Source organism: Phyllopteryx taeniolatus, chromosome 16, assembly GCF_024500385.1.
Source record: "Phyllopteryx taeniolatus isolate TA_2022b chromosome 16, UOR_Ptae_1.2, whole genome shotgun sequence".
In the NCBI taxonomy this organism is placed as follows: domain Eukaryota; kingdom Metazoa; phylum Chordata; class Actinopteri; order Syngnathiformes; family Syngnathidae; genus Phyllopteryx; species Phyllopteryx taeniolatus.
The window spans coordinates 22,066,381-22,084,526 of record NC_084517.1 but is presented as its reverse complement, the minus strand read 5'-3'; the positions used below and the strand labels follow the sequence as shown (position 1 = coordinate 22,084,526).

The following is an 18,146-nucleotide window of genomic DNA, read 5'->3' as shown; positions in this document are numbered from 1 at the left end:
TTATGAACCGGCATATTCCCTTTTCAAGCATCAATGTCAAGATTTAGTTTTGGCATTGGCACACACGCACACCACGGTATGTTTTCTCCAGCGATTGAGCTGAGAAATGTTGACATTGAAGTCAATGTATTCAATCTCTCCATTGAAAGGATTTTTATCTTGCGTCAAACTGGAAATGTGTACAATGTTCCAAATATGAGCCCAACAATTTGATGGTTTGAATCATGAAAATGTGGAAGTTTGGGATCATGAAATAAATGAAGGGAACAATCCATTCGTACATGTCGAGCGCGATATTATCCTGACGGTCATGGGAAAAAACAATGAGACCGCCGTTGTTTCTTCAATTTTCTTAAATATATATTTCTTTGCGACGGCAACAAAAGCAAGAGTTTCAAACCCCAAACGTTAGAACTGCGAGGCAGACGAGCTGCCCGCTTGCCTCTACGTTCGATGGCGATCGTGCAGAACAGTCAGGTGAGGAAATGGAGGAACGGAAGACACAAACGGGCCTCGGTGTGTTTGCACAACACACATGCTTCCCATTATTGCATTCCAGCGGCTGCATTAGACGTGTTCAAGTGTTTACCCGAATGTGTCTCGTGCGCTTCATAGTCTTCTAAATAAAGAAACGACCGTGCGCACGTGATGGCAACTCGTTTTACTGCAGTTTCCTGTTTGAGTCAACGCTGCGACCCCAAGTCAAAGGCGAGGTGGGCTTGGTGCTTCTGAATGCGGATCAGGCCCCCGCGACCGGCCGGCCGGCTCCTCGCAGGAAGGCCCGAGCCCGGGTTCGAACCCCGAACCTCAGTACTGCGAGGCAGGAACGGGAACGGGAAGCGGAGAGCGGCAGGATTTCCCACTCGGCGTTGTTCCGCCCCGCCGTGCGTGCGACTCGCACGGGGCGCCGCGCGCGTCCGGACTCAGTCTGAGTGTGATCGGCAAAAAACACAAAATCCCAATTGGAATCACGGAAAGTCAATTCATCTTTTCCGGCCTCAAACTGTCAACTGACAATCTTCCAAATATGTAAATAAGTCAAACACTTTCATATTAATATGATTTAAAGGAGACGTATAACGTTGTTTCGCAATTGAAAAGCGTTCCCTAAGGTGTCTTCATTTCTTCAAAATAAAAAAAACTGTCCATTTTTGTTTTGTTTTAAAGAACAAAAATAGCACTCTTTAGAATTGTACGTTAAAACTCCACTTAAAGGGAACCCAAATGCAAGAATACACAAGTCTCAATGGATAACTAGCACAACACGACGCTCTGAACAAAAATTGGAGCAAGTTTGGGCTCAAAAAACTCTTAGCGATGCTAGCTATCGCGTCTAGCTAACGCAACCACGTGGTGTGAACTTTGGTCGACAGCAGAGGGCGATATTGGCCAACGCGGCGAAAAGCGAGGAATTCATCGCTTCGAATTCATCGCTTCGAATTCTTATTCCAAAAACATCATATTAATCAGTACGCTGTGTTTGTGCGCACCGTTTATCGGATCGGAAAGGAACATCGCTATCCGTCAAATCTCATCGTCTTCATTCTTGCCCGCCAGTAAAAGTTTCCCGACGGTGACGAGTTGTAGCTGGAAGAGATGTTTCCACTTGGGAAATTGTTTTGAAACCGGAACAAGAATAAAAAGGGGGCGGGAGGGCACAAGCCGACTTATCCTTCATCTACACATCGCCGCTTGCCAGCCTCCTCTCCGCCATAAGTATATTCAAATATTTTCCTCTGGCAAATCCCTGAGAAATAAATCCTCGGACGTTTGCTGCGTGGAACATTTTGTGCCCGCTGAGGAAGCAAAAGAAGGGAAACAAAGTGCAAGAGGTTTCTTCGTGGAAACATTCGTTTGGGACTCAAACGGGGGGTGTGCAAACTTTTGTGCTCAAGGGCCACATTGCATGTTGAAAATGGATTGATCATCTTTAAGATTCACAACGTTTATCTGTGATGTGCTCAAATAAGACATAAAATGGTAAGACCGAGCAATGGAATTCTTTGCTAGTTTTCCCTCAATTGATACAAAAGAATATAAAAGGAATAAAACGATTAGGAAGGTAATAAAAGAAAGTGAGGCCGAGGCAATGTACAGAAGAACAATTTGTAAATGAGTGATAAATAATATAGATGCATAAATTCATGTAAAATGATGTCAAGGTTTATATTAATAATACATGTATAGTTAATTCTCATTTTTCTGTTCAAATGTCTACTTAATGTAATCACATTAACCCCTTATTAATTCAAAGAGCTAAAAAAAAAAGTTGAATGTAAAATAGTTTATTTGGATTTTGAATTTTACAATTCATGCTCATTTTAAGTGTAATGTTTTTAATTAATGTAGTTATTATTAATTAACCAATTATTGATTTTTTTATTTTTTTTTTAAGTCATAAATGACTTCTTTTACAATTATTTTCATTTTGTTATTTACTATTCATTCATTCATCTTCGGTGCTGCTTCTCCTCACGCACTGGAGCCCATCCCAGCTATCTCCGGGCGAGAGGCGGGTGGCACACCCTGAACTGGTCGCCAGCCAATCGCAGGGCACATAGAAACAAAGAACCATTCGCACGCACATTTAGAGTCTTCGAGAAGCAGTCGAGAAAATGGATGGATGGATGTGAGCAATGCAGTTCATCTCTGCTGCCCCCGTGTGGACAAATCGGTTTTTACAGCACATGAAGTTTTACACCAATTCAGATTTGAGTCATTCCAATTATCACCAGGCCTGAAATCTCTGATGCATTAATTGAGCTATTTTTGTCGTAAAAATGGTTATTTAAAATGTATTTATTCATTCATTGTTATTTTTATTTATTTAGCGCATTAGTTGGTTAATTGATTTACTGCAAATTACTGCAAAAAATATTAGTAAAATAATTATATCTACACAGAAACACAGACAATTGTTGTTTTCCAAAATGAAACAAAATAGAAAAAATGAAAAAAAGAACAAACAGTACACAGTATATTTGAACCTTTTTTTTATTGATTATAATTTTCTTAATATTTTTTTTATTCATTCGTCTAATTTAGTAATTGGTTAATCGACTGATTGTAAATAAAATATTAGTAAAATATATTTCATTAAATAATTAGCTAATTATGAATATTGAGTACCATTACAGCATGAATTATTATTTTATCATTCAAATAACATTTTACGTGCACATTTAAACTTGACCCTTGAGCACAAAGGTTTGCCCACTCCTGGTCTGAAGGGTCCACGAGTTTGGCTTTTTCTTTGGCTTTTTTCTGTTTTTGTCCTTGAAAAATGTGTGAATACTCATCAACGACGACAGTGACTTTTATCACATCTTTTTATTTATTTTTTTACACCTCTAAAAATTAACTCTGCCTTAAAAAAAAAAATTGTTTTTTTTTGAAGCAATGTTGTCGAATTTGCATCAGCGATTCAGTGAAAATGCTGCGATGCTTGATTGGATGAATTTATTGCTTTTACAAATTCATTCATCTTGATCGTGCCGCAATCAAGACTGAGCAAAAACAACAACAACAACATATTCTTTCTTTCTGAATGCCACCTTTTTTTTTTTTTTTTCCATTACCACGTGATGAGCAGAAATAAAGCGTGAGTTGATGACTGGATGAGTCCATGCCGCATTTCCCACATGTTTCCACGAGGGGGCGCTGTGTCGAGGTAGCCGGTGTACTCGCTCTCCAGTACTACAAAAGCGCAACCTCAATTCAAGTCTCCACACAAAAAGTCCTGCGTGTGCGCTGCGCTTCCATGGACACGTCACAGCAGACACACAAAGGTCAAACTTGATAGCAAAAGATACACTGCTCACCAAAAGTTTGGGATATGATGATGATTTGGGGAGAATTTCAGGATGAAGCTAAAACGCACTCGAACCTTTTTGGCATGTGCGCTATGTGTGGCCAACTGCTGAAACTTTCAGTACTTTTTTCGCAATTTGCTGTTCAACAACAAAGAGCTGAACGGCAAAATTCACAATCGGTGTCCGATCCAAGAACATTTACGAGGAGCTCCACTTTACGCCTTTCTGTGACTCTTCCAGTGTCTCTGTTGCAGCGTGCTGACGACACGCCGAGCTTGGCGGCCACTTCCTTTTTTAAGCCTCGTACGACCACATCATCAGGAAAGATGCTATTGGCTTGAATGAAGGCAGCGCCCCATCTGGTGGACAGACAGTGCAAACATCATTCTGCGCGACTCCAACACTTAACAGCATTTACTGTTTCGTGAGAAAGTATGAATCTATCATAAAAACTCGGGCCAATTGTGATTATGTTGAAAAGAGCGAATATCAGCCGGGCCCCAAAGTAGCCTGGTTTCCACGGCGCCTTGTATTCAGATTGGAATCGGGTTAAACGTCCAAACCGCTCCATATAAACACCTCAATCGGAATCAACAGGCTGATTCCGAATCGAATTTCATTTGGATTCGCGGTGGCGGAATATTCCTTTCGTCACACCGATCAGGGGTACATTTTCGTCAAGTAAACGGCGAATCGAAATTGTGTCTGGCTACGCAAGTGGCGCCGACGTCACCGTTTACGCACTTGAAAACATGGCGGCTTCCGACCGCAGCTGGTCGGAGACGGAAATGTTTTTAACGACACGTAACTTGTTTTGATCAAGTTGTTGTTTTGTGACGACTGACCTCCATCTTGATTAGTCACGTGGTGTTTACGTTGATCTGTGGGTGTCACGTGTCTGTAAAACGGCTGTTCCGATGAAACGTGCGTTTCATAGATCGCGTACGTCACGCGTGAACAGTCGACCAGAGATCTGCAATCGGAATGACCCAAAAAGTCTGCATGGAAATCCGGCTAACGATGTGAGAATGCCAACAGCGGGATGAGGAGGGCTGTTCGAACACCGCTCGTAATGGAACCACGACACTCATTGGTCAACGCGCGGGTCAAAACTTCGGCTGTGAATTTTGTCATTCGGCTGTGTTGGAGAGCAGCCCGTGAGGCCAAAACAACGGAAACGCTGCACGTGACGCACATGCCGGGAACGCCACGTGCGTTCCAAAGTTCACTAAAGGTCACATGGCGTTCATCTGTAAAGGTTGTACTGCTTTTGATCCTCGAAGTGTGGTACGAATAACACTTGTGGTACGCAGGCTCCCTCTAGTGTTACGTGACAGGATCACTGCTTAAGTACACTTCAGTTGTATTTCACTTTTAAGTTCAACATCGAAGTGTCCATCCATATCGCTTCCTTTCCCAGCTGACTTCGGGCGAGAGGCGGGGTCCACCCTGAACCGGTCGCCAGCCAATCGCAGGGCACATAGAAGAAAAAACATTCGCACCTACGGGCAATTTTAGAGTCTTCAATCAACCTCGCACGCATGTTTTTGCCATGTGCCCGGCGAAAAGCCGCCCAGCCACGGGGAAAACTTACAAACGGCACACAGGCGAGGCTGGGATTTGAATGCGGGTCCTGAGAACTGTGAGGCAGATGTGCTAACCGGTCGCCCACCGTGCTGCCTAAATGTATCTCAATTTTAAGATATTTTTTTTCATTTAGGACCAGCTTTGATAACTTTGGCTGCAATACATTTTAATTGAATCATTTAAGATTGTCTTCGTTCTGTATTCAAGCGCAGTGTTGATGTTCAAAATGCATCATGTTACAGTAGCTTACAATAATAATAATAAATGGACTTTTTAGGAGTTTTTTTATTAAGACTTACTACTTACCCTAATGTACTTTAATGTTGGTCACGAGAGTGGTAAAAAACAAAAAAAACTAATTTTGGTAGGTATTACTTGGTGTAAAAAGTTCAAGAACCAGTCTAATATTGTGTTTCAGCCGCAAACTTAATATCCCAAACTTGTTTTGAAGTCGTGTGTGAAAGTCGACGGTGGATATTCTGACAACCGGAGATCAGAAAGGCAGCGTCATCCAAAAAAAAACCAAAAAACGGGTCAGCTCCGGAAGCTCAAGCGGGGCCCGCGGGCCCCTCTCGCGCGTCATCATCTCCGGGCCCGCCGCCCCGGAAACGCCGCGTCCTCGTCGTCGTCCTCGTCCGGAGGCGCGGCGCTCGGTCGCGCACGAGTCATGGCCGCCGGCGTCAGTGGATCTCAATGTGGACCTGACGACCAACGAGCACACGCGAGGAAAGTCAACAATCGGAACTTGAAGGAGAAATACGCTGGCGCCTTGAGATACGAGCCGAGCTCCATTGGCGACTCCAAACATTCGCATCTCAAATCACGGTGCCCCGTCGGAATGAATGCAAAACGAATGTGTAACGTGGATCGGTCGTCGCGGCCCCGTGCAGTGGGCTCCCCGGTCACCTGAGCTCGCAGCAGCATGTGGTTTCTGATTTCTTTCTGGTGGCTTACATCAAGTCGGAAGTCGAAGGGGGCGGGGCTTCTCGGGATTTTCGAGACGTGCTCCAGATGTCGGTCGGGCATGCGCGAAAGTCGATTGCTCCCGAAACGCTGACTGATGGGTCAACGTTCCAAATCCAAGACGGTGCCGCCAATCATCTCAGCTAATGTTGGTTGCTTGGTTGGTTTGATCTCTGGACTCTCATGTTTCACTGACACTTTCAAGAAACAATACACACCCATGAGTGACTTCGGAAACACCCTGAAATATTCGAACCGCGTGCTATTTTTCTCCTTTAAAAACCACATTACAATTTGAGTTTTTCGACTGGAACGGACGAACGGCATTTCCACGCGTTCGGTGGGAGAACCGTGATTTGAGATACGAGGAAGGCACGACACTCGCATCTCGCGGCCCCACCGTAATCGTTCCGTGTGTGTTCGCCTACCTGGAGCCTGACGTTAAACATCATGGAGGCGACAAGGTAGATGTACGGGAACCTGATTCGCAGTCGCCAGGCCAGACCGAAGAATATCAACAAAGTCCTGGTCAGGCCTTTGGAGAAGACTCCGTAGGTGCGCCCCGCGGTGCCCGAGAAGCGGAGCACCAAGTGAGACAGCCCCGTCATAGATGCCCGGCCCGCGGGCTCACTCGGCGGGCTGAGCGCGGACAGAAGCGGCGCCTCGGGAACGACTCTTCATTCTTCCGCCGCCCAATGACAACCGAGCGGAAGTGTTGACAGCGCCTTTGTTTGACTCGCTGTGCTGGCAGCTGGCAGCTGGCAGCTGTGCTCCACCCGCTCCACCGCGGCGGCTGTCGATGGTGGTGTTGTCATTCGGGGGGACCCAAAACGGTGTGACACACGGAAGTCGACGCGTATGTCAAGCGTAACCCCGAGTTCGGACTGTCAGGCGAAAAGAAGCCATTATCCCCAACCGGTGTTGGGAAGATGACTTTGGAAATGTAGTTGGTTACAATTACAAGTTACCCCGTTGAAAATGTAATAGTAGTGTAACTATTTCAATTACTTTCTCAAAGTAATATGACTATGGTGAATTTTATTCATTTTGAATCAATGCATCAACAGAACGCTTGGATGTTTCCTCTAAAAGAGGATTAAAACCATAGGTCAATATTTTGGAATCAACCGCATATTTGTAATGTACATAAAAAAAAATAAACTGATAACAAAACATTATGATCTATAAAGACATAAATATTTGTTTGTTTCATACTTGCAATATGTTTTGGGTTCAGCAGTGGTTATGCGTGATGTGTGACATTAAATTGTCCGCCTGCCATTTTTTCCCCCCACTTTAACGTACCCCGAACTAAACTTGCGCTTTCGTCCAAAGTACTACCTCACATTGATTCACATGTGAAATTATTGATGGTCGTAGAAACATTCGCATTTAGTGAAGTGAAAGTTACCGTATCTACTTTTAAGACAAGTCGTGGGCGTACCCATAGATTTGAAGACTAGATACCAGCGACGTACGTACCTGGCGGCCATATTGGGGAGGTCGACGCTCCCATTAAGGGTGATGCTTGGACATCGAAATTAACTCGTAATTTGCATATTCCTCAACAGTTTTCCATGAGGTTTATTATTTTCGTCATGGTCAAAGCGTTTTCTATCACTACAGGACATTTTTTTTTTTTAAAAATCATAAAAATGTATTTCTTTTTCTCACCTGTGAAACGTTACTCCCAGTTGTTAATTGTACGGCGTTGTGAGCAACCGTACGCAGCAGTCACCAGCACAATATCACCGGCAACCATCTTTCTGCCGTTCACACCCATGGTATGCACTGACGATTTTGACCCTCCTATCTTAGCGTCGCCGTAGACACGCATCTCGAAAGTGGTGTGTCGCATCTACATATTCATGTCTATAGTGGTAGTTTGCCCTTCCCCCCCCCCCCCCCCCCCCCCCCTTCTTCTTCTCTCTCTCAGGGGTGGTGGCCGCTGTTTTGCTTGGTTAGCTTCCCGTTCGGCAGCATGGGAATGTAAGCGAGGGAATCTCCCGGATCAAATTTGCGTCGAAGTGCTCCTTACTCCCCGCAAGTTGCCCGACTGCCTCTTTGGGTATCTTCGGAGCGCCTCGAGCGACATTTCAGCGGCCAAGCAGTAGCGGACAAAGGGAAGACTTGTGAGCTAACGTCGGCTAGCTCCCGGGGCGAAGCATTAGCATTCCTCCTTCGAGTACGGCACAATGCAGGCCATCAAGTGTGTCGTTGTCGGGGACGGGTGAGTGAATTTATGGCGAGACAGTGGGCCTCTTCTCCGTATTGTGTTTCTTTTGAACGGAGGCCTTATACGAGCGTTGCCATGCGATTGCATCAACCAACGTGTTAACATTTTTAAAGCCTCTCGAAAGCTCGCCCAACTTGGCTGTTTTAAGTAGCTTAAAAGTCAGCACATTCGCATGATCCAATATTCCGTTTCGCTAAATGATCCAAATGTCGCGTGTGCCTGCGTTGTTACACAGCTTTCACTCTTTTAAGTTTTCTCTCGGCGATTTGGTGTTTGCAAGGCTTCGCAGCCACAGTTTGTTCTGTTTGCATTCCTTCCTTTCCCCTTTGGCCCAAAATGGGCGCGCGCGTGGGAGGTCGCGCACACGCCCCGAACTTGTTGTTCTGGGTGTGGCGGCGCGGCTGGCGGATGCCACAGCGGCAGAGTCACGCGTGGATCGATCTGCCTCCTTCTCACCTTGATTCGAGCGAACTGCAGCATTCCGCCATAAATCCACATTACAATTTGCCTGCCTACTTCGGTCAATTGAGTTCGCCATTAGGAAGTAGAACCAAACCGTTCCAGGCTCAAAACTGTTACCATTACATAAAAAAAAAAAAGTGATTTAACTGTCAAACAAGTGGAAAGAGAAGACATCACCTGTACAGTCAACCTAAAAATGAAGTCATAAAACCTTTGAGGATACCTGACAGATGTGTAACAGGCAGTGAAATGTGTTGGCCATTAAAACTAAAGTGGAAAGAAAACAATTGTACAGTCAAATTCAAATCAAGTAAAACTACTCCACCTTTAAAGATTACATTTGTTTCTATATATTCATTGAATTTGATGCTCAGGAAAATATGAATGATTTTTTTTCTTAAAAGCTACTTTTGTATCAGGAGAAATAAAGCTATTCCCAGAAGGGGAATTTTTTTTTTTTAATGATGTCATTGTTATTCTCAGTCAAACAAGTTCAAACTGTTACCATTATAAAACCGGTTTTAAAGAAAGAACTATTATTAACTGCCAAACAAGTGGAAAGGGACGTTAACCACTGTACAATAAAACTAAAACAAAGTAAAACTATTCGTTCTTTGATGATCCCTGACATTGCTATTTTTGAATGTTTCCCATTGGAAGGAGAACATATTTGTTCCAGGCTAAACTGTAACCATAAAAATTGTATTTACCGTGTAGGTTACTATTAACTTTCAAAGAGGTGCAAAGCAAAGTACAATAAAACTGAATCTGCTCGCCCTTTTGAAGAGACCGACAGACTGACAAAAAAAAAAAAAAGTTTTTTTTTTGTATTCATCTGTATTGTGCTATAGGACAATACAGATGAATAGAAGTACTCTCGTTTTACCGAGCAGATGCTAATGTGGCTTTGAATTTGTATTTCCTGTTTGGCTATCGTCACACATTTCCTCATTGCTATCAGTGGGACCTTCTGGCCAAAGAAGAACCACATCACTCATGTTTGATGGCTTTTATTTGAAATCTGACGCACATTTTTCAACTCCAAATGAGCCTTGCAGATCTAGCGTGTATCCAACAAGTGTCCGCGTTTGACTTGGTCGCCCTTCCCCTTCCCCTTCCTTCCTCCAGAGCCGTGGGTAAGACCTGCCTGCTCATCAGCTACACCACCAATGCCTTCCCCGGAGAGTACATCCCCACTGTGTGAGTAGCCGCCGCCCGCCTCAACCCTCCCGTTAACAGCATTTGTGGCCGGAGATAAGGCGGCCCGGCGAGATGGAAATCTCTGCCGCTCGCAGAACCGGTTCAAATCATTTTTGAAACTCCGGAAATTGTAGGATTTTTATATGGTACGCTTCTACCTTCAGTCAGAATCTTGAAAAGTGTTTAATCTGTCCATATTTGAATTTCTTCCACTGCACGCGTTGATTTTATTACACAGTAGAACTTGCACATATCGTAACATAAGTTTCAGTATTTATGTATTCCTTTTATATGATTATTCCAGCTTTAAGCAGCTGCAAAACCTCGAAAGCACTCAAAATGATCTCATTTGACTAAAGGTGAATGAATTGTTTACGCCGTGGCCCGGTTTCACTGCAGGTGTGTGAAAGTGGATCAGCCAGCTTCTCATTAACATCATTGTTGTTACTTTTCCGAAAGCCCTTCGCATTAGTTGACGAACAATTGTGCACTTTACCAGCTTTGACAACTACTCGGCCAATGTGATGGTGGACGGCAAGCCGGTGAACCTGGGCCTTTGGGATACGGCAGGACAGGAGGACTACGACAGACTGCGCCCGCTCTCCTACCCTCAGACGGTAGCAAACGGAACGGCACGGTTGAATTTGCGTTTTAGACTCTGACGTTATCGTTTCTTCCGCCACCCCCCAGGATGTGTTCCTCATCTGCTTTTCTCTCGTGAGTCCGGCCTCCTTTGAAAACGTCCGTGCCAAGGTGAGTCAACGAGGTGCCGCCTGGATCTGTTTTGCGACCCGTCATGATGAACAGAAGCTGTAAGAAAAGGATTGGAGGATAGTGATTTTTGGAAGCTAAACTCCTGACTCCTCGTGCGCACGCAGTGGTACCCTGAGGTGAGACACCATTGTCCCAACACTCCCATCATCCTGGTGGGCACCAAGTTGGATCTGAGAGATGACAAAGACACAATCGAGAAGCTCAAGGAGAAGAAACTGGCTCCAATCACTTACCCCCAGGGCCTGGCCATGGCCAAAGAGATCGGTAAGCACTCCAAGCATGTATTCCCAGTAGTCTATTCTCTTCATGTCATAGCATTTCGCTTGGCTGCACTGCACTGTTATTTATTGATTTTTTTTTTTTCCTCCAATCAGATTTCAGCCTGTGTGTGTTGCCATGTCAATCTAAAGGCTGCCGCACAGCGAGCGATGCGGCTGAACCAGACTAACTGTTGCGCGGTGTGTGCGGGTGTAGTTTGGCAACTGTTTGCATGAGTGAGCGATCAGTCGGCCATTCAAAATTTGAATTGCCATCGCAGATTACAGCCAATCAAAAGGCACAAAGCCTTCACTCACACTAAAAATACATTTTCAGGTTTTCAGTGAGCCATCAAATATTGTTTTACAACAATACTTAACTATATTTATCATTTCTAATGCGCTTGTGGTCTGTGGGTGAAAAAGCGAAGCATGTGGCCAAAATTGATCGGGTTGGAGCGCAGCGTGCGGGAGGCCGAAGCTGCCCAGGGCCTTCAGAATCAGTAGTGGCCATTGCTCAACTACAGGAGCAATGGCACTCTTTCTTAAATTTCAGATTTCGCATTTGTCATCTGGCTCTTAATGAAATCAGCATTATTCTGTCTTGGTTGGTTGGTAAAAGGAATTAGTCTTACAGCCAACTCCCACTAGCAAAAAAAAAAAAAAAAGTCTAGAGCTATCTGTACACATGAACACATTTACTGTATACTGACAAAGTACCTCTGTATTAGATTGTGAACAGCTCCAGATGATGTACGTGGTACAGACTTGTGCTGTTATATTACATAATTGTATCATATTGGTTTCTGTGATAGTGGTGGCATTAAAAGGGGGAGTGAGGCCCAGCTCTAAATGTCTCTAACCCCTCTCCACTCCCACAGGTTCCGTCAAGTACTTGGAGTGCTCCGCCCTGACTCAGCGCGGCCTTAAAACGGTGTTTGACGAAGCCATCCGCGCCGTCTTGTGCCCACCGCCCGTCAAGAAGAAGGGGAAGAAGTGCAGCCTCCTCTAAGGGGAGTCCTCGTAGCGGCGGGGGCGCAGGGTGAAACAACGCCAGTATACACATACCCACACAATAACGTACTTTGCTTCACGTAAACATAGCTGCAGCGGTTCTAGCGACTATATTGCCCCTCCTTGTTACGACATTGAATCAAGATTGAGAGGATTGTAACGTTGCATACTGTAAAGACAAGTCTGAAAATGTTGAACTTCATGAGGCCTTACATCAGATCCATGTGGTCCCCCTGCTCTCATTTTGTTTACAGTCTGGGTTCTTTTCAGTGGGAGTCACGTTGCCAAATACACCCCCTCTCCTGGCTATGAAAACACATCCACGCTGCTGTTTGTTAGCTCCCACAATCAATCGGTGGCAAGTCCCTCACCAGCAGTTTTTTGTTTTTAAACACCGACAGTGCTATTAAAACCCTTAAACACTTCTAAAATCATCCAGACAAAGCATTTTCTTCCTCCTCTCCCCGGACATGTCTCAAACCATGTCACATTGTAGATTTTTGAAACTGTTGGTGGTGGGGAACAAGAGCACCTTCGATGCTCCTTGGGCATTTATCAGCATTTTTTTTCTTTTTTTAATCGCATCACTACTGGCGAAGCGAAATCACTTAGACGAGCATCCGTGCCTGTTAGTAACAAAGCTACTGTCGGTTGTGGTGTAGTAGACAGTGTACTCCTCTTTGTTATAATCGTGATTTGACTTTTTTGTATCTTACACTTCACTCACTGTATTTTTGGACTAACACTATGAATATGCTTTTTTTGTTTTTGTTTTTCACCTCTTTTACAGCTAACGCAACCTTAACTACTCTCCCAAGCCTATCTTTGTGTAATTACGCTGATGGCATGTATGTGCGACGTATACTGAAAAAACGTTAAGATTAGGATCGCTACATTTATATTTTGTTTGCCTCTTTACAAAATGTATTTAAAGTACTAGTACAAAGGGGTTAAAGAACACATTGCTCATCTGTTGTTTTTTGTATTCAGACATCAAGCTGTGCTATCATTCAAGCCAATGTCATTGTGACTCCTTTCGATTTACAGATACAAAGCTGTCACTTTTTTTTTTTTTTTTTTGAAAAAGCCAATAAATGTCAACAAAATTGAACCAGCTTGTGCGCTGTCACTTTTACTACTATCTTTAGTTTGGCATTTACTGTATCTTAGGTTGAGCAGCTAGTGCCAGGAAAAAAAAAAATGAAGAAAAAATAATGCAGATAATTTTTATTACATAATGCAAAAACCTGATAAGGTTTGGAACATCAAGTATATTTCTTAAACCCACAGGGTTTTGTAAGGCCTTTTGTGTTTACAAAATGAAACATCAGCAAGCTGAGCAGCTTATTTCTTCTCTTCAGCGATTCAGGAGTCAACAAATCGCAACAAAGTCCCCGAAGTTGTCGCTATGCTGGAGAGAAAAACAGCTGAATTAATTTGATACAGTGGCACCTCCCCAAGTTGAACACGATCCTCACACAATTTAAATACCCTCTTTTACAAATGTATTTTAATTGCCAGAAGGTGGAAACACCCCCCCCCCCTTTTTTTTTTCTTTTTCTTCACAAAATTTTGTTTAAACTCCAAATGTTTCTACTTTGTGGGGTTCCACAGTAAATGTCAGAATTTTCGAATAAACGTCAAGTATGAGAGACGGCAAGGATGTGCTACAGTTTTGCCGTTTACCTGTCCACCAGCTCGGCGCCGACCAGATCGTGAATGTGGTACTTGATGTGGAATTTCACGTGCGAGGCGGTCCGCCGCCCCTCCAGCTCGGCCTGTAACACTTCTCCGTACCGGGACTTCTTCACCATGCCCAGCACGCCTTTACGACCTAGCAGGCGGCCAGAGTGCGGGAGGAGGCGATAAGGGACACCCTTTTTCCGTTTAAGTATATTAGTGTCAACCTTTTTCACCGTGATGTGTTGTCACCCGAACTCTACTTCCAGGTACAAATGAGACCAAGATATAATTCAAAACTTTTTACATCCATTATTGTGACTTGCAACTTGTACAACGCAACTGAACAAGAGAGAAATATTTTCGAAAGGCTCAGCACAAATAAACTGAAATGCAGATGCAAAAGTGTGCACACCCTCTTATAACTGGGTATGTGGCTGTGCTCAGAATTAACCAATCACATTCAAGCTGTTAAACAAGAGTCAGCACACACCTGCCACTCTTTAAACTGTTTCTGATCGACTCCAAATAAAGTTCGGATGTTCTAGTGGGCTTTTTCCTGACGTGTGTCGACTTTTTATATCCACTGTAGTTGACATGATCATTGAGTGACTCATGAATTGACTTTTCTGTTGCTTGGATTAATGGCGCGGACATGCTTTTTTGATGCTGAAATGCATGGAAATTAATCTGTCGCTAGCTAGCAGGCTAGTCATCCTACTTTGCTAAATTGCGGAATGTCCTCCACAAACCTGCTGATGCACGGTTTGGTTCGCAGTCTGTCCCCTTTGAAGTGGCTAGGCCGTTTTGCGCTCTATTTACAACATCCACTTGATTTATCCTCCTCACCCACAGGTTACGCTGGATTAATTTAGAGTTTTGGTTTTTTTTCCTAATTCAACCTAAACTGTTTGGGGTATATATCTTGCAGCACAGGTTTTTGTCACTGTTTCAGTTCAGGTCAGTGGTCGGCACTCACCGTTTTGCCACCCGGAAGTACCCGCTCGGCTACCGCTCACAAAAATCTTGTGTTGGGGTGTTGCGTTTGTCGACCTCGTCACCCACCTTGTATAAAGTTCTTGGTGAATCTGCCAGAGTTGGGAATGGAGAGCCACCAGCTGCCGGCGTCCCTCACGGTCAAGACCCCGGCCTTCACCAGCTGCCTGGAAGGCAGCAAAACAACGTGCTCTGGACGCCATTTGTTTGGGATTACTTTGCTTCCACTAAATATTTTTGGTCTTCTGTGCCTTATTATATCAATAACACAGCGTCCATAAAGTCTCTCTATAATTTAACACATTTATTATAAAAGCCGGAAAAATAGAGCGCATTTAGAAATACACATTTTAATTCATAAGTGATAAATAGCACTACATACTCAAAGACACAAATATTTAAATTAAAAATATAACTAAATTCTTAGGTATATATTAAACTAAAACATACAATAAAATGCAATAAACAGATTACATTGAAAAATTGTGTTACAATTGATTCATTTCACATTTGTATTTATAAAAATACATTTGAAATAAAACTATACCATTTGAAATACACAATTCAAGGATGTCAACATTAAATTGTGATACCGTACATTAAAACAAAATAACATTAAACAGATTACATTGGAAATGTGTATAAACAAAGTATCCATCAAAGCTTGTTAATCAGTTTTTTGATTTTTATGATTTACCTAGGACATTTTTACCAATGCTCATTCCCAATCTGAGTTATGGAATCAAGATGAAATCTGTCTAAATAATATTTCAATACTATTATTATTAAAATCTTGTATGATATAAATCAAAAGCATCCATCCACTAACCCTGTACTACCGTGAAAAGCATATTGGCTGGGAATGGATCCTACGCCACAAAACTCCACGGCACTACCAAAGGCCCTATTTAGTTTCACCATCAACTATTGAGGCATTTAACAGGCTAGATAAAAAGTGATTTTTCTTTACATACGTGATTTCTGTGTCCGTGAAGAGGAACTCTCTGATCATCTGGTCTTTGTTGAAGCTCAGGTCTGTGCAAGGTGATAACACCTTCTCCAAGAACTTGTCCACGGCCCCTCGGGTGTCTCTGCCCTCCTCTCCGGCCGACACTTTGGCCTTGTAGTCGGCCGTGAAGACCAAAGCGAAAGCCTCGGCATCGAAGCCGAGCTGGAACATGAGCAGCTCCCCGTCCTCCCGCAGCTTATTCTGCAGGTGTTTTGTTTACGCAATCATTAAGCCAATGAACGACTGTATTCAGTAGTAACATTTTTTTCCCCATTCGGTTTTTATCTCAAGGATGGCACAAGATGCCACCAAAGCCTTGGCTAATAGTAAAGTAGTAATTGGTGTCAAGGAAGCATGTTGAAGGCATACATCTCAAATGAGAGACTAACATTTTTGTATGTCAGGGAGATGCTAAACTTAGCCCGAATTGTTTGTGGAGGTTTCGCAGGGTCAGAAATTACCTAAATGCATTTTTCAAAATCAAATCATCTGTAAAACATTTATTTTTACAGTTGATCCATCAATTACTTTTGTTGATTCGCACATTAATTGGGAAGGTGATGAAGTGCTGCCTGCACAAAGGGGAAATCAAATCCACGCACTCTTTGTGGGGGCTCGTGTGCACTTCACAGTTAACATTCACTGAACACGCAGCCACGCTTAGCTCTGCCCCCTAGTTGTCATGGTAACAAAATCTGGAGTCGCAAATGGCCCATCGGTACATGGGGCACGGTGAGCAGTGGCCCATTTGCACCCCAGAAACAAACTAATTTCATCAAGACAAACAGGCTGTGTAAAGTGTCATTCTTGATCCCTGGCAAAAGCATGTCGTAGACGCGTTATTAAGACAGCACCTGGAGATTGTTTTTTTAATATAGAAACAAAAGTCAATTTACCACTTCCTTGTCCACTAGAGTCTTGTCATGATGAATGCTGTACAGTTGGTGCTTGAGCACAATTTGAGGCAAGGTGTCATTGAAGAGCTTTCTGGGGAACAGCGTCATGAGGTACTCCAGGCTGGCCCGGACGTCAGTCGGACCTTTTGGGACAGAAAACATCTCAGTTTCCCTGAATGTTACCCTCTAATTGAACAACAACTTGAAAACAATTAAGGATGGTTGATACCACTGGTTTTTGTTTTGTTTTGTTTTTGTTACCAGTACAGGTATTCACTTTTGAGTACTCACCGATACAGACTATCGATACCACTAGTACTTTTAATACATAACATTTCCATTAGCCCAATGCCCAATAATTGTGAAGGAAGAGCTTTCTTTCTTTCTGACACACATCATCGCCCCAGTGTAGCGCCAGCTACTGGCGAGGAGGACTTACTCGATATCAGATTATTCTTTTTTTGTTTGCCTTAAGTACCGGTGGCCAGTATCAGAAGCATTCACAAGTACCAGATGCCTTGAAATAAGGCCGGTGTCTGCCCGATACTGATACCAAGTATCGGAACTCGCTCCATTCCTCAGAGCAATGGCACCCACCTAGTTCATCACTCTTGATACCAAACTTGTCAGCACCAGTTCGTCTTTTCTTCACCTTGAAAATGTCAGAAATCAGAGCTCGTTTCCTGTTCATACCTGAAAAAGTAGAAAAGAGGCTATCCACATTTGATTTGTCACATAAATGTCATTGTGCCGATTACAATGACAAATACATTCTTATTGTAGCCGTGTTACAGCTTACTGGCGTTCTATCCAGACTGAGAACACGAAAATGAACTATTTAAAATCACAACAAGAGTACAAACGTCACTGATCTGATTCATACAAGGTTTGTGTGAAATGGGATGCCCAATCATTCCAGAGGTGGAGATTTTATTTACATTTATTGACGTGATATATCGTAAATAAGAAGCAAATGGTGGGATTTGAATTGTAAGTAACATAATAACACGTATTTATGCACGTTAAATAGCTCACCTGGAAAGCTGTTGTGGACAAAAGTACACATATATACATCATTTCGATCCAACTGCGTGTTGATGGGGTTAGCTCGAAAGCTATTACGGGCCAACCAGTCTTCTTCTCTTGAAAGGTTAGTCACGCCGATCGACAATGCTGCCCCCTCTGGTTACAGCCGTGATTACATGTCCCGTTGTACTGTTATGGGTTCTTCTTCTACTACTGAAGTCAAGCCCATTTCTA

At 43.4% G+C, this 18,146-nt stretch overlaps 3 protein-coding genes across 6 annotated transcripts; 1 reads left to right on the top strand and 2 right to left on the bottom strand.

Moving 5' to 3' along the window:
* Positions 1-3,311: 3,311 nt before the first annotated feature.
* LOC133466373 (small integral membrane protein 10-like protein 2A) lies at positions 3,312-7,325 on the bottom strand. 3 transcript variants are annotated; one of them, XM_061749990.1, is made up of 4 exons: positions 6,791-7,325; positions 6,306-6,559; positions 5,706-6,100; positions 3,312-4,171 (listed from the first exon to the last, which is right to left on the bottom strand). In XM_061749990.1, the coding sequence occupies exons 1-2, from the start codon at positions 6,968-6,970 to the stop codon at positions 6,551-6,553; spliced, it is 189 nt and encodes a 62-aa protein (XP_061605974.1). In that variant the 5' UTR covers positions 6,971-7,325; the 3' UTR covers positions 3,312-4,171; positions 5,706-6,100; positions 6,306-6,550. The 3 variants fall into 3 exon arrangements, with proteins under 3 accessions (XP_061605974.1, XP_061605975.1, XP_061605973.1); XM_061749991.1 differs by lacking the exon at positions 5,706-6,100 and having other exon boundaries at positions 6,354-6,559; XM_061749989.1 differs by lacking the exon at positions 6,306-6,559 and having other exon boundaries at positions 6,791-7,281.
* A 956-nt stretch (positions 7,326-8,281) lies between these two features.
* LOC133466372 (ras-related C3 botulinum toxin substrate 1-like) lies at positions 8,282-13,416 on the top strand. Its single transcript, XM_061749988.1, has 6 exons — positions 8,282-8,592; positions 10,189-10,260; positions 10,760-10,877; positions 10,951-11,013; positions 11,139-11,298; positions 12,173-13,416. The coding sequence occupies exons 1-6, from the start codon at positions 8,558-8,560 to the stop codon at positions 12,301-12,303; spliced, it is 579 nt and encodes a 192-aa protein (XP_061605972.1). The 5' UTR covers positions 8,282-8,557; the 3' UTR covers positions 12,304-13,416.
* Positions 10,937-18,144, bottom strand: stk19 (serine/threonine kinase 19). Of its 2 annotated transcripts, none has more exons than XM_061749987.1 (7): positions 17,922-18,144; positions 17,484-17,579; positions 16,887-17,029; positions 15,956-16,191; positions 15,051-15,148; positions 13,992-14,139; positions 10,937-11,070 (listed from the first exon to the last, which is right to left on the bottom strand). In XM_061749987.1, the coding sequence occupies exons 1-7, from the start codon at positions 17,950-17,952 to the stop codon at positions 11,055-11,057; spliced, it is 768 nt and encodes a 255-aa protein (XP_061605971.1). In that variant the 5' UTR covers positions 17,953-18,144; the 3' UTR covers positions 10,937-11,054. The 2 variants fall into 2 exon arrangements, with proteins under 2 accessions (XP_061605971.1, XP_061605970.1); XM_061749986.1 differs by lacking the exon at positions 10,937-11,070 and adding an exon at positions 13,322-13,716 and having other exon boundaries at positions 17,922-18,136.
* Positions 18,145-18,146: the final 2 nt, after the last annotated feature.

What these genes read in the sequence shown, in the direction of transcription:
- stk19 (XM_061749986.1), bottom strand. Translation starts at nt 17,952, where the DNA reads ATGTGTACTTTTGTCCACAACAGCTTTCCAG. An exon ending in TATCAAGAGTGATGAACTAG is followed by an intron (nt 17,030 to 17,483) that starts GTGGGTGCCATT and finishes CTGTCCCAAAAG; the next exon opens with GTCCGACTGACGTCCGGGCC. An exon ending in CACCAAGAACTTTATACAAG is followed by an intron (nt 14,140 to 15,050) that starts GTGGGTGACGAG and finishes GCCGCCTGCTAG; the next exon opens with GTCGTAAAGGCGTGCTGGGC.
- LOC133466373 (XM_061749989.1), bottom strand. Translation starts at nt 6,970, where the DNA reads ATGACGGGGCTGTCTCACTTGGTGCTCCGCTTCTCGGGCACCGCGGGG. An exon ending in TGTTTAACGTCAGGCTCCAG is followed by an intron (nt 6,101 to 6,790) that starts GTAGGCGAACAC and finishes GTTGGTCGTCAG; the next exon opens with GTCCACATTGAGATCCACTG.
- LOC133466372 (XM_061749988.1), top strand. Translation starts at nt 8,558, where the DNA reads ATGCAGGCCATCAAGTGTGTCGTTGTCGGGGACGG. An exon ending in TTGAAAACGTCCGTGCCAAG is followed by an intron (nt 11,014 to 11,138) that starts GTGAGTCAACGA and finishes GTGCGCACGCAG; the next exon opens with TGGTACCCTGAGGTGAGACA. An exon ending in GGCCATGGCCAAAGAGATCG is followed by an intron (nt 11,299 to 12,172) that starts GTAAGCACTCCA and finishes CCACTCCCACAG; the next exon opens with GTTCCGTCAAGTACTTGGAG.